This window comes from Podarcis filfolensis, assembly GCF_964270895.1.
Source record: "Podarcis filfolensis genome assembly, chromosome: 5".
NCBI lineage: Eukaryota > Metazoa > Chordata > Lepidosauria > Squamata > Lacertidae > Podarcis > Podarcis filfolensis.
In genome coordinates, this window is record NC_139608.1 from 49322720 (window position 1) to 49337451 (window position 14732).

Consider the following 14732-nt stretch of genomic DNA (forward strand, 5'->3'; position numbering starts at 1 on the left):
CAACGGGAGCTCACGCCGTTGCGGGGATTCGAACCACCGACCTTCTGATCAGCAAGTCCTAGGCTCTGTGGTACCAAGTAGCATACATTAAATGTAGCAACTTTGTCAATTTCAGTCTCTCTCCATTACTTATTGTTCCAATCTTGAATTCATTTTTCTACATTTGCTCATAACTAGTGTTGTTGTTATCTGCCGTTTGTTTTTTAAAAAATCCTCATTAAAATATGTCAGCATTGTACTGCTAATTTCTCCAAGTATACACTTTTTTGCAAGTTCACCCAGAATAATGCAAGTTTCTTTCTGCAATTTTCATTAATATATGCATTTCATACACACTTTGTTTAGCTGGAGAATTGTGTCTTGGTTTACATATTGGTCTGAGAAGTACAAATAGAGGCCTTATCCACACTTCCTCTTGTCCTGCTCCTTTCCCCTAGGGAAAACTGCTCTTTAGTGCTCAATTGAAGCAAACAGCAATCAGGTTTCCCACATATTGCCATTTGTTTCAGTTTAAAGCTAAAGAGTGGGTTTTCCCTGGGAATGGAATGGGGCAAGGGGAAAACCACTGGACCAGGCTTCCTCAAACTCGGCCCTCCAGATTTTTTGGCCTACAACTCCCATGATCCCTAGCTAGCAGGACCAGTGGTCAGGAATGATGGGAATTGTAGTCTCGAAACATCTGGAGGGCCGAGTTTGAGGAAGCCTGCACTGGACCCATGCTTTCTGGGTGCAGGGCAAGTGAAGTGTGGATGAGCCCTCTATTTGTACTTCTTGAATCGATTTCTCCCACAGTCCAAGAAAAGCATATGGAAAAAATATGGAATTTGAGGGCTCTGGTGGGAATGCACCTGGAGCAGTGTAGAATGCAGTGAAAGAACTAGCCACTCCTTCTCTGATTTCCAAATGAACATGACCTGTATAATACAGTATGTATAGTTATTCCTTACATTTATGAAAGATAAAAAGAAAAGGATTCTGGGATTCTTAGTCCCCTCTGCTTGAATAGGCACCATTGATATGCAGAATACTCTGGAAGAAAATTGTTAAAAGGCAGAGTCAACAAAACATACCACGAAATTGAGGGCAGAGGAGAGCTGAGATAAATAAAAAAAGGTTAGGTAGATTTGCCCTGTTTCCGAGGGCAACCCCAACCTTTGTCCCTTCTTTGCTATTTCCTGTTTTGTTCTGGACCCTCTTTGGCCTTTCTTAGCGTTGTGTGTTTTGACTATGTGACCACTTCACCTCTTTCCCACAATGTAGCAACTGGGAAATGGACTGAAATGGGACAATTAGCCATTTGAATAGCAGCAAATACCTCAGGTCAGAGGAGCACCATGCTCCCATTCACATAATATTTGAAATAACATGAATTACAGTTCAGCTGCCTCAGTTTCAAGGGCTTGGTAAAGTGGGCATGCAACAAAACCTGACTCTGTTGTCATGACAGCAAGGGTCAGCATCAGAGAATGGGGTCATGTTTAATGCTCTAGAAAATGAGTGAGGGCATAAAATCCAAGTGGACATGAAAACAGAAAGGTGACGTAAACCACAATAGCAAATCAGTGTTACCCCTGCAGATGTAAACTGCGTCAGGCTGGGGGATCTAGACAAAATGTCTCGTAATGGAAACAAAAGGTTCACCTGTAACTTTGAATGGAGGAAATGTCATAAATAAATAGTGCTATGAGTTTGCTTTCTCACGTGTGTGACTGGATCAGTCACTTTTGGTTTGTCCTAATGTGTCAACTGATTAGAGTTTGGGATCTAAAAAAAGGATTGTAGTTCATTTAATGCAGCACTGGGGGACCTGGCTCTCCAGATGTTGTTGGACTTTAGGTCCCATCAGCTCCGGTCTTCGTGGTCAATAGGGATGAAATGAGTTAAAGTAGTCCAGCAGGGACTACAGAGTTTGCAGACTTACACCCCACTTCTTAATGTGGATTTTGAGTGGGCAGTTCACCTGCAGAAGTAGTGTCTGTGATGAGTGTTTGACAGATTGCGAAACCATCTGAGAAACAACAGTTTTGTATCTTCAGTCAAAGAGAAATAGACAAGGACAAAGAGGAAATGACTGCTGAAAGTGAAGCACCTTTGATCGTCTGTCTAGGGCCATGGTTCCCAACTTGGGGCACAGGGGGGCAATTTGATTTTTAACAGGGGCAATTCGGGAATGACTTATTAACAGTGAATGATCTTTTAGGCTTCCTCCACGTGGGGGGGGTATCAGGATTTTAGAGATGCTTAGGTGGGGCATAGCCAAAAAAAGTTTGGGAACCACCAGTCTAGAGGCTCTGAGGCAGAGTAATGAATCTGCTGCCTTGTAGGAGTGCTTCCTTGTCTCCTTTTATGATCTGCTTGTTTATTTGTAAAGTTATTATACCTTCAGTTTCCAGCACTTTATTGCATTCAAAGGAAACTGAGGTAGCACTGGCTTGGAAATGTCTCAGCACTCAGAGAAGTGTTTACAAAGGAAATGGTTTTATCATGGTACTAGACCACTTGCCTCTTAGTACTAAAAGACCAATGTTTTGTCATGGTGCTAGACCACTGTGTTAACAGCAAGCAGTTTAGCTCTTCATACTAAAAGACCAGTGTTTCAGAACAGTGGGAGTTAGGCCTTAGAAAATTGGGAGGCCTCTATCAAGACATAAAAATATAAATACAGGCACAAATACATAAATGTGCTGAACAGGAATGGGTTTCAAGAATCTGCTTGGTCCACCCTACACTGAGATGAGATTTTAAAAAAATCAATCCTAACTACCTCGCAGAGTTTCCTCAAACAAATTTTCATTCCACATGACCCAATAAGGCTCCTCAAGAATTAAAATCAAAAATACAAAAATGGCAAGTCATTACAGTCTGCCTGGGGGAGTAATGGGAACAATGCCACAGCCTCTCTGTCCAACTTAATTTACAGAGTTGTTTTGAAGATAAAATGAATTCATATACGATAAATCTGTTTTCCTAAGCCTCCGAAATAGAATTGGGAAGAGATAAAGTGTAGCACAGTACCATTTGCCTAAATGGCTTGAACTCTCATTCGGACTTTCATCTAAGGGCAAGGGGGCTAAACGTGAGGAGCAGGCAGGGATGCATTTGTAGGCCATGCCCCCTCCCACACCTGCTTGTCCTCTGCAGACCTTCCCACATTGAGATGGAAGGTCTGAAGGGAGATTCTGAGGGTATTCAAGAGATTAGGGTTCCTAATCACAAAAAGAATCTTAAATGTGTTCACCCAAACCTGTTTAGAATCCTCCTTGATATTCCCTCTCATCATGGGAAAGTTCTAAGCTGTGCCAGTGCACCTGATGACACTGAGGACAGACTAGCATGCATAGCCGTGAGTCCTTCTCATGGAGGCATTACTCCTGACAATTTTTTCCTTGTAGCCTTGAGAGCCTTGCACATTTTAGTCCAACTGATTTCAGCGGGATATGTTGCAATGCTGTACCCACTTACTTGGGAGTAAGTCTCTTTTAACATAATAGAATTTACCTCTAAGATATGTACACCATAGCTGTCAACTTTTCCCTTTTCTTGCGAGGAATCCTATTCAGAATAAGGGAATTTCCCTTTAAAAAAGGGAAATGTTGACAGCTATGATGTACACCCAGTTCCTGCTATCCCAACACAATGCTTTCTCAGGAAATCGCTTCTTAGGAGAGTGTTTGCATAATGAGTTGAAAATTTCCATGGATTCCTATGGGGAAATTTTTAATGTGTTTCTGACCACTGAAATCTTGCAAAAGACAAACAAGGGAGGAAAAAACTGCTATTTTATTTGCCCAATGTATGCCTCCTTACTTCTCCCTCCCTCCCACCATGGATTCTGGCAAAACATCTGCCATGGACTAGCAAAACACAAAAAGTAAGGTGTGTTTAAGTCAGCTTATTTGTTTACAGCACCACACACAGGTCCAGGTGTTTGAATATCTGAATCTGCAGTGAGTACAGGGAACTTTGGGTATTAATTACCCAAGTTTGGATAAGTGAATTTTCTTATAATGAGTGTTTGGATAGTGGGACCCGTGTGTATAGGAATTTTGCTTTTAAGCACATAAAAATGCTTAACTTTGGCCATACAGTGATCATGAATTTCACTAATATATATTTATTACATTTCTATACCACCCTTCATCCGGAGGTCCTAGGGCAGTTCACAACAGAAAAATACAGTGTCCATTAGAGAGAAAAATGGAATGTAAATTTCTCTTTCAGATTCCTGACTCTTTGTGACATAATAAACCACTGCTCTCCGCTGAAATTCTACTCATCATTATGTGAGTGTTTAACAATTTCAACTGCTTTACTTACATTGTAATTAGATGAAAGAATATCACCAAACAGAGTTAAATCTGCTCTCTCTATTGTATCTAAGCCAACTTTGGATAAGACCTTGAATCTGGTTTTATCACTTTGCCAATACAAACTAAGACCACTAGGTTTGGCTGTAATAGCAAGTTGTGCTCTGATGAAGTCCAGGCATTTCTCTTGCTGTGGCAACAATCACTTCGCAAAGCTCTCCTCTCAGTGATTCTGAAAGATTTACTGTAATGAAGGGTTTACGAAGCAGAAAATACATAGCTGGCTTTTCAGATACTAGGTGGAGGAAGCAACTGGGAAAGAAAAACATGCTTGTTCTGAACAGTACACAAAGCCATGGGTACAGAGGAAATTGTGGTGAAGAACATGAGACATCAAGGTGTCATTTCTTCTCCAATATTTTCTTACCACTATCACTTTTTTAAATAAAATATGTTGTTGTGAAACAGGTACAAATAGATTCTTGGGATGCTAATGCTTCCCGCATGAGGCTCTCAATTCCCAATGTGTCTTACTGTCTATGTTTCCATAGAACCTCTGGTTAATTTATGTTTGCTACCATTCCATTACACACTCCATTCGTAGGAAATGATTCTGATGCCATTTTACAATTTGTTACAATAGAATAAGCCGCTGTGAGTACCTTTCAGTTAGAAATATGAACATATGATACTGTTTTGCACTGATACAGAAAACAGAGCCATTGAGCCCACTAATTACTACTTTTTCAATCATTCTCCAACACTTCTGGAAGAGACCATTCCCAACCCTAAGACCTGAAAACACCAGAGAATGAAGCCTATGTCCTACAGCAGTGAAAAAACATTTGCTCTGGCCCTGAGCTAATGTCTTTTCCATATAATAAATCACAAAAAATAGATTTTTCTGCATGTATGCATTTTCATACTTGGGTTTCACTCAAAATGTAAATTTCAGTTTTGCAGTAAATTTCTGGTAAGGAGCCATCTTGGAGAATGAATAGCCTCCAAAATGGTAACCATAAAAACTTTGGTCAGTGCTTTTTGTATTTAAAACAGCCTACCACATTAGAGAACTGTGTGGTGGTGTTTATGTGGTTTTTGACAATGAGCACACTGTTTGTGAATAATATAACTCATTTTAATCATATTTAAAAACATAGTATTAATGTCTAATTTTCATGTTTCCATTTTAGAGATGCAAACTGATATCGTTACCCTCCAGAACTGAATCAGTCATAACTAGGCTTGCCATATTTCAAAAAGTGAAAATCTGGACACAAAAGGGTTTTTTGGATAAAGCTGTTGAGCTTTCGGAGCTATTTTTAGGAGAAATCGCCAAAATGACACAGCCGACATGGGTTGCCATACATCCGTATTTTCCTGGATGTTTCAGTGATTTCCACCTAGACACTGTTCCCAACGGCCAGATCCCAGCTATGTCTGGGAAATTCTGGATGTATGGCAACCCTACATCAACGTTCTTTTGATTGGTCTAGTCATCTGCTTTTGGGGAAGACATCCTATTCTAGACCAGTCATGGTGCGCATCCAAACCTTAAATTCTTATTCCTGCTCTTAATCTATCCACTGGGTGAGTATTGTTTATAAATGCTTTGTCCATTCCAAAGTCTGGCCTAAAAGCAACACACACTGCAAGCTGACTGTCATGGTTGCCATATTTGGAGACAAGCTGATCAGTTCAGCCTGTGTGTTCACTCCCAATAAACGTAAGTGAAATTTCTAGAGTGAGCCATAGTAATCTCTGGAATATGAAATTCATGCCATGAACTGCTGAAATCTGTGTGTATGAAACAAAAACCTGATCACGATTGCCTTGTCCTCTGATGTTTGCCAATTACAAAGGTGAATTTTATTTCTGTGCCAATTACTTTTTGTAAAACACCTGGGGGAAAATTCAGAAACAACAATTATAGTTATTTGAAGTCTCCAGTGTAGAGATTCACTCCTGCTCTCTTACCTCCCATGCCATTTTACTAAATATAATTGTTTTAAAGTTACTGATTTTATTTTAATATTTATTTTCAGGTTTATTTTATTATTTTTAATGAATATTTTAGATTGCCTTTAAGGAACCACTTAGAGATCTTTTGCATCCTAAATAATGAGGGTGTTATATTAGAAGTCACTAATGCCTTTCTTTTTTTTTTAAAAAAAAAGGTCCCTTCCCTTCTACAACTAGAAAAAAATGTATTTAAAAATACACATTTTTGCAATATGATTCACCCTAAAATAATATATTTCTGCATGCTATTTTCACCAATATATGCATTTTTGGGGTACTTTACCACAATATATAATTTTTTTTGCATGCATTACTTAAGAACTACATTGCAAAATTTGAAGAAGGATGGATTTTGAAGGATGACCTGGGCCTTGGAGGACTAAGTCTTGATTGAGTTTATAAGTTTATTCTAGCAAAATTCCCATCCTGGACCTCAGACAGGCACTGCATGGGCTGGAAGGAAGTTCCATTGAACAAAGGGGAATACAGTCCAGAGTAAACTGTCTGGGGTCGCACTGTACATATATATTTCTATATTGAATCTAGTCCTCATAAAGCGCGGCTTATGAGTGGAGTGATTTGAAAGGAGAATCCACTTGTTAAGCTTTCAATTAAAGCACAGTAGATGAATCAATTCTACTGCATGCTTTTTCTGTGTTCCAGTCCTGTCTGGTACAGTGGTACCTTGGGTTACAAACGCTTCAGGTTATGCATTTTCAGGTTGTGCACCGCGCCAAACCCAGAAGGACCAGAACGGGTTACTTCCGGGTTTCGGCACTCACGCATGCGCAGAAGCGCTAAATCGCGCTTTGCACATACGCAGAAGTGCTGAATTGCGACCCACGCGTGCGCAGACGCAGCGCTGCGGGTTGCGAACACTGCGGGTTGCAAACGTGCCTCCCACACGGATCACGTTCGCAACCTGAGGTTCCACTGTATTCAGTTTGTATCATTATTCTACACCTTTCACAATCTACTGTCAATTAAACACTCTTGGGGGTTTCTTTGCATTTTGTACTCACTTTTGCTTTGGTCTTTTGAAAGGCTGAGGTCCAGTTAAATGTTAACTGAAACAGTGTTGCTGAAATAGACCTCAGCTCTCTATTTTAATTATAACAAATAGCAGCAACTTAAAGAGTAAGCTGTTATTCCCAGTTAGAACACTTGCCCATCTAACTCAAGCCCTTGGCTCACCAGGTTTTCAGACAGAAGTCTTTCCTAGTCCTTCCTGCACCAGGGATGGAACCCAGAACCTTTTTCATATGCCCTACCACTGAGCCCTACCACCCTCCTACTTCTTCCTTTTCTTTTTCTAAACTGTGGTTCTAGTAAAGGAACTCTTAAAAAGAAAATGTGTCCCATCAAAGAAAATGGATGCTTCCATACCTCGAATGGTGTGTGATCCTTGAATGATCATGGGTCTAATATGCAAAGCGAGGGATCGGATCACTATTGTTGTCATTCACATTGCCAACATGAACTTTGCGATACTCTGAATGACACTATTATGGTTATAAATACATAAACAGACTGAGCAGGATTGATGCCATTTCTGATTGGTTTACGCCAAGTGGCCTCATGACAGATTTGTGGCTGAAGGTCATAATACTATGAAAAGACACAAAACATGGACATGGAAAAGGAGACTTTTTAAAGCTCCGGAAAAACAAAGGCTTATCGGAGCAGCTGCCTTAATTTGAGTAACAATTCCTGTTCTATTCTTCAGGCTTTCTTTCTGTTACTGAGGTGGTTTCAGCTTTGGACAAACAAATGAAATTTTGATAAGTTAATCAGTCACTGTAGAGGACTTTTCTCTCTCAAGCTAGAGTATTTCACTTTCCCTAAGTTTGGGAGTTTGTTAGTCAATTGTGATAAATCTCTCAGTTTCCTCCTGTGTTCGTTCTCTCTCTCTCTCTCTCTCTCTCTCTCTCTCTCTCTCTCTCTCTGTCATCATTTTGAGGAGATTTAAAGCAGGCTTATAAGGAACAGACTAGTGGTTCTAAAATGGGTGAGTTACAAAGGGGGGCTGCCAGTAACACACTGTCTTCTCATTCAGAACTATCTTAAACCAACTTTTGATTTGTTTATCACATTTTAATCCAACCCTTCCTTGAAGAAGCTTAGATTGGGATGCACGAGGCTTCCCTTATAGCAACTCTGTGAGGAGGTTAGATTGAGAGCTAGTGGCTTAACTGAGGAGGAGGAAAGGGACTGAACCTAGACGTATCTAGTCCAAGAGCAGCATGGCAGACCAAAGACTAGACAGCCTGTTATATAAAGGACTCCTCAAAATGAGGAGAGTGTCCCCTCCTGGCTATGGGACACATGGCCAGTTTAGCAGACCCCCAGATGTTGCTGGACTCCAACTTCCTCATCCCTGACAATGCTGACTGGGACTGATAACAATGTGGGTTCAGCATCTGGAGAGCTCTCAAGTTCCCCTCCTCTGGTGTCTGATTACTCACTTGTAAACGGAAAGCATCTTCAGAGTTACTTTCTTTTGCTGCTGCTACTCTGACTACAGAATTCAGCATTTGTCTCAAGGCTTAATTTGAACACGTTCTGTGAACCACCCTGAAACCACCGGGTATAGGGCGGTATATAAATTCTAATAATAATAATAATAATAATAATAATAATAATGGTTTGTTTTCAGCGCCAGTTCTGAGCCTTGAGGAATTTTAACACAACACCTCCAAGCATGAGCAGAGTGCTTTTTTCTCACCACTGACTAACCACAACAAGCCCACCATACACACCAGGGATTAAGTTATTCCAACTCAGAAGGTATGACTTTAAGAGTTTTATGCCCCATCATCTCCCATTTTATACATTAATGCTCCGTCTGATACTTGAAACAGGCCCAGTTAAGTCTCATTTTTAGACACCTGGGCATATATACACAATCAATGAGCTCTTAGTAAGAAGAATGGGTTGTATCAAACCAAGTTCTGCTAAGAGGAGACCTGTTGAAATGAATGAACTGATATGTATATTAACTTCAGTGGGACTAACTCTGAGTAGGACTAGTACTGGACTCAAATGGGGTTTCGCACAACCCCCTCACACATAGAAAGCAGATGTGAGGCAACTATGGAGTTGTATTGACTAGTCTCGCCTACCATACATTTGGCAGTGGGGATCATGATTTATCTTGGTTCCTCTTTGCATGGAGGACCTCCACCTTGGCATTTACATTGGGCCAATCGCAACAGCCACCAAACACATTGCCAGCAGGGGTGTAGTCCACCCTTAACGTGGCATCTGAGCATGCCTGGCACAGGGACCCCTTTTCTCATCACCCCCTTGCCTGTAGTTTCACCACATGGTTATATAAACCCCGTTCACATGCCACCACTTCCTGAATTTGCTCCCCTCTGCACTTTGTAAACAATGTACTTTGCACAAAGTACTTTGCACAAAGACAATTTCCACAGACAGAAGTTTTGGTGAAATAAACCATTGAGTGACAAGCCTAATCATGTATTCTCATGGTGAGAAAACTCCTTGTTTGAACTGCCCAACAACTTCATTTTAGATCGATTAATATCAATGCCACTGTGAGAACAAAGTGGTCCTTTATTTTAATGCTCATGCTCCTACTGCTTTTATTTTTTGCCTACTATAATTCACACTAGATGGATTAATTCTCTGTGTTCCTTCTCACACCCTTAACAGAAGGAAACATCTCTCATGACATGACTTCAAAGCACTATGATTTTCTTCCTCACTTGCGAAAGGTGGTATCTGTTTTTCTCTTTATTATGCAATGTGACAGGTTAATGTTGCACATTTGATGTCTAGCTGAGATGACAAAAGGTTTCCAGATGGATCTAACAAGCAAGTAATTATGGTTGATGAAATTAGCAATGTTTGTTTGCCTTATTCGCCCCAAAGTAGAGAGTCTATAAGTTGTTTATTTAAAGGTTACATATGAACAAAAAGTCTCATAGCACCTTAAAAACTGACACATTTATTATGGTGTAAGCTTTTGTGGACTACAGTTCACTTCACTAGGTGCATCTATTAAAGTTTGTATCTTGATTAATTTGTTTTAGTCTTTAAGATGCTGCAAGTCCTTTTGCTGTTTTTGTTTTGTTTGTTTTTGTTTTGTTTTTCTGCAAAAGACTAACATGGGGGTAGCTGTGTTAATTTGTTGCAGCAAAAACAAAGAGTCTTGAAACACCCTACATTTATTATGGCATAACCTTTTGTGGACTGGAGTCATCTGATGAAATGAACTCATGAAAGCCGATGCCGCAATGAATTTGTTAGTCCTGAAGGTGCCACAGGACTCTGTTTTAATCAGCAATTAGAACTTCTTAAGAGAACATTTTCATGTTCTCAAGAGGCAGTTCTGCTTTACTCACAAAGGCACAAATATTGTCCTTCCTGTAGTAGGTATATTTTGTGTTGGAGTCAGATGGAAGGATATACAGTGGTACCTCACAAGACGAAATTAATTCGTTCTGCGAGTTTTTTCGTCTAGCGAATTTTTCGTCTTGCGAAGCACGGATACCCTGGGTATTAACGGTTTTAAGAAAAAGGAAACAAACTCGCAAGACGTTTTCGTCTTGCGAAGCAAGCCCATAGGGAAATTCGTCTTGCGAAGCAACTCAAAAAACGAAAAACTCTTTCGTCTTGCGAGTTTTTCGTCTTACGAGGCATTTGTCTTGCGAGGTACCACTGTAGTGCCAACTTCTCCTAGCAGAAATGACCCAGGTGTAAGATGGTTTTCAAAGGGTCACTTCACATACTAATGTTCATCACTTGGTCTTTAAGCAATGGATGATTGTGTAAAATGTCTTCATTGAAATATATTGCAAAGAGCCCCTAAAGGCAGAGTCCTTGATCACCTTTGTCTCTGAAGTCACAGCCCCAAATTATGTCAGTCAGATAGATAGATAGATAGATAGAGAAGGCAATTGGCAAGGATACCAAAAGTCCAGGGTTTTTCTGAAAGCCACTGTACTTTCCTAGACAAAACTCACAATAGCCATGGGAAAAACAAGTACTTTTATTTACTTCAACATCCATCTCCAGAATTACTATGATTGCAATACCCAAATTCACTGTGATTAAAAATCCATCAAAACAAAGTATCAGTTTTGCCATCAAACGTAATATCCCCCACTCCTTGATCCCCTCCCCACTAGAGCACAGGGTGTTTCCCTAGCCAAGTTGGCTTAGCTTTTAAAAAAACAAATAAATGCAGTGGTCTATTTTAAATAGCAAAATGCATTTTGATGGCACCCTAATTGGGCTCAGGTATACAGGATGGGCTTTTCTTCTGCGAGGCCCACTTAGCAAGGCAGGATATACTTCTTCCACTCCTTGCCTGGGGAGCAAATAATGCACTGGCTGACATGCCCAGTGGGTGAGATGTGGCTACCCTCATTTGCAATCATTGATTCTCCTGCCCACAGTTAATTATTTATTATTAATTGACTGATCCTCTTGTCTGGAGTCTTCTTTCTGCATGTGGGAACAACAACTTCTCAGTTCCTGCTGCCTCCTGATTAGCTGCTGGATAGCATTATCATTTTGTATCCAAGATGGCTTCAACAGAGTCATTTTCCTTTGGAGAACAAAGCACTGGAGACATAGGGTGGGATCCAACAAAACAGACTAGCAGTGACTAGCAGGATCCGACAAAACAGTGACTTGTAGTTGTGCAATGTAGTTTGCTCACCTTTCTACAGCTTGAGCACTCTCTAAATCTGCTCCAGGGGTTCCCCCAACCCTCTACAGCTGATCGGGGGCGGGGGGCACAGAGAGAGAGGAGAGCGCAAGGAAGTTACATTGTGCAGCTAAAAGTTATTGTTCTCATGTAACTGTTTAGTTGCATGCCACTTTTACAGTTCATTTAGAATATTGCTGATTGAGAAAGAGTGATACAGAAAGCTGTTCCCAAACAAATCGTCAGTGCAGGCTTTATATTTGAGAAAGCCTAGCTTAAACGCCAACTGCTTCCATAAAGGTGCAGAGTACGTCATTCTCCTTCGCTCCCTTCTGTACACTGTGAGGTTTGCCGCTGAGAATCTCAAGCGGGTAGATGGAACAGGGAGCCAGAGTTCATGGGCTCTCTGGGAGACAAAGACTGCCAAGCAGTAAGAGGTCGCTGGCCTTTAGCCAGGGTTAAACAAACAGTGAGTATAAATAGAGAAATAATTCACTACTAATTTGCAACATTCTATACCACTCCTGGGCAACGAGACCATTTTCTACCATAGAGATGAAATAGTCACCAATTCTTTCTTTTGATGCTTTTGCTGAATGTTGAATTAATGTCCTGCAAAAACAGTGTAGTATGCATTGAGGATCTTTTATACTCCAGGGGTCTTATACTCCATGGCTGCTAGTATTGCAGTTTTTAGAGGCTTCTGGGAATTAACTTGGAAGAAGGTCAGAGTCCTGTCTAAGCTGTTACCCAAATATTGTATGATGTGCGTATGACAAATATGTGCTGTATCATATTAATTGCCTAATTTGTCATTATGGTGATCTGAGAGCTGGTGTTATGAGTCAAGGAAACCCAAGTGCCTTATCAGCCATGAAGTGTATTATTTTTAATGCAATATACCTATTTATATAATGCTTTTCAAACAAATACAATTTTAAAATAAGCTATTCTGGTGAACACATGTAAGATGTCACTGTGAGCTGCAGCAGTGCATCATCAGGGTTGCACCTCAAAGGAGACAGGACTATGTGTATTCAGCACATTTTCTTCTTTCAGATTCTTCTCCCACCACCACCATTGTGTGCACAGTATGGGACTGGGCCACCAGGAACTGGAATGATGGAGCTACTGCCATTATCCTTCACAGTCATCTGCATTCACCTGGTGCCATCACTTTTTATTCATATGTACTGTAAAGGTAAAGTAAAGGACCCCTGGATGGTTAAGTCCAGTCAAAGGCAACTGTGGGGTTGTGACACTCATCTCTATTTCAGGCTGAGGGAGCCGGCGTTTGTCCACAGACAGCTTTCCAGGTCGTGTGGCCAGCATGACTAAACTGCTACTGGTGCAACGGAACACTGTGACGGAAGCCAGAACACACGTAAATGCCGTTTAACTTCCTGCCACAGTACCTATTTATCTACTTCCACTGGTGTGCTTTCGAACTGCTAGGTTGGCAGGAGCTGGGACAGAGCAACGGGGGCTCACCCTGTCACGGGAATTCGAACCACTGACCTTCCAATCGGCAAGCCCAAGAGGTTCAGTGGTTTAGACCACAGTGCCACCCACGTCCCCATCCATATGTAATACCAGTATGGGTTCACTTTATGAGGCTAGGAAGTAGAACTGCAGGCACGAGGTTACAGGATCAGTGTTGGCTAATCCAACTTCCTGCTAGTGCATGAAATCTATTACAGTATTACAGCATCCACCCAGTTCTATTTGCCTTGACCATGTCTAGGGTTGGAAGATAAAAGAGGACATGAAAGCTCTTGAAGCTTGGAAAGCAAACTTTATATGGCACCTGTAAACTTTTGAATAGCCGCATTGCTGTAAAAAAATTAAAACAATAGCACAAACTGCCCTCTTTAAGTTAAGCATATAGAAAAGAGTACCACCATATTTCTGTTAGTCTGGTTGCATGCAAAGAAGGGGGAAATACAATGCGGATGTTATTCCTCTGATTCATGCAATTGACACAGTTGAGTTTGAAGTAAATAAAAGCAGCAATTAAATGTAATTTCTTCTTTCTTTCTTTCTTTCTTTCTTTCTTTCTTTCTTTCTTTTTCTTTCTTAATGCCATCCCTTGCTTTGCAGCCCCCCTGATCTGATTAAACATACCATTAGCTCATAATTCTGCCTATACAGATTCACTCTTTCGCTTGCCATATTTACATAGAGTAACACTATCTGCAAGTTATGTCATTCACCCATTTATGTAACCACTGGACTGACATAAGAAGTAACAATGGCTGGCACAGAATTCAAGGAGCTCAGAAAGACTAACCTTCCACTTCCTTGCAACACATCATTGAAAGAAACTTGCAAGCAAACAAAACTGCAGAGACACAAAAACATACAGAAACATCTTTCTCTCAAAGCACACATGCACACCACAGTTATTCCCACAACTGATTTTCTCATATACATCGGGTAGCTTGATCATATGCATGTTTATTCAAAAATAAGGTGAGGAATGGGTAACAAAAAAATGTTTAGCATGGAGATGACAAAGAGGTGATACAAGTGTCATCTTCAAATTTCTGAAGGGCTATCACAAGCTTTTTTCCCTGCTGAACCAGTGGATTAATTTACAAGAAAGGAGACTCCAAGTAAACATTAGGCAGAACTTTCTGATGGTAAGAGCTGTTGAACACTGAAATGGGCTACCTCAGAATGGGCTCCCTATCCTTCATTTGAGGTTTTTAAAGAGTTTGGAT

At 40.6% G+C, this 14732-nt stretch overlaps 1 protein-coding gene across 3 annotated transcripts in view; it reads left to right on the forward strand.

Annotated features, from left to right (window-relative positions):
• The window catches only part of LOC310763897 (uncharacterized protein), a 65303-nt gene that overhangs the window by 28659 nt on the left and 21912 nt on the right, over window positions 1-14732 (forward strand). Inside the window, exons 3-5 of one of the 3 annotated variants that reach the window (XR_014548883.1) lie at window positions 4222-4283; window positions 13069-13210; window positions 13287-14032. Coding sequence is in view for 2 of the 3 variants with exons in the window: in XM_083616762.1 (XP_083472888.1) it covers window positions 13069-13210; window positions 13287-13291 (147 nt within the window). In the remaining variant the exon portion in view is untranslated. Of the gene's footprint in view, window positions 1-4221; window positions 4284-13068; window positions 13211-13286; window positions 14033-14732 lie in introns of those variants that run through there. The other 2 variants (XM_083616762.1, XM_083616763.1) reach the window with 2 other exon arrangements.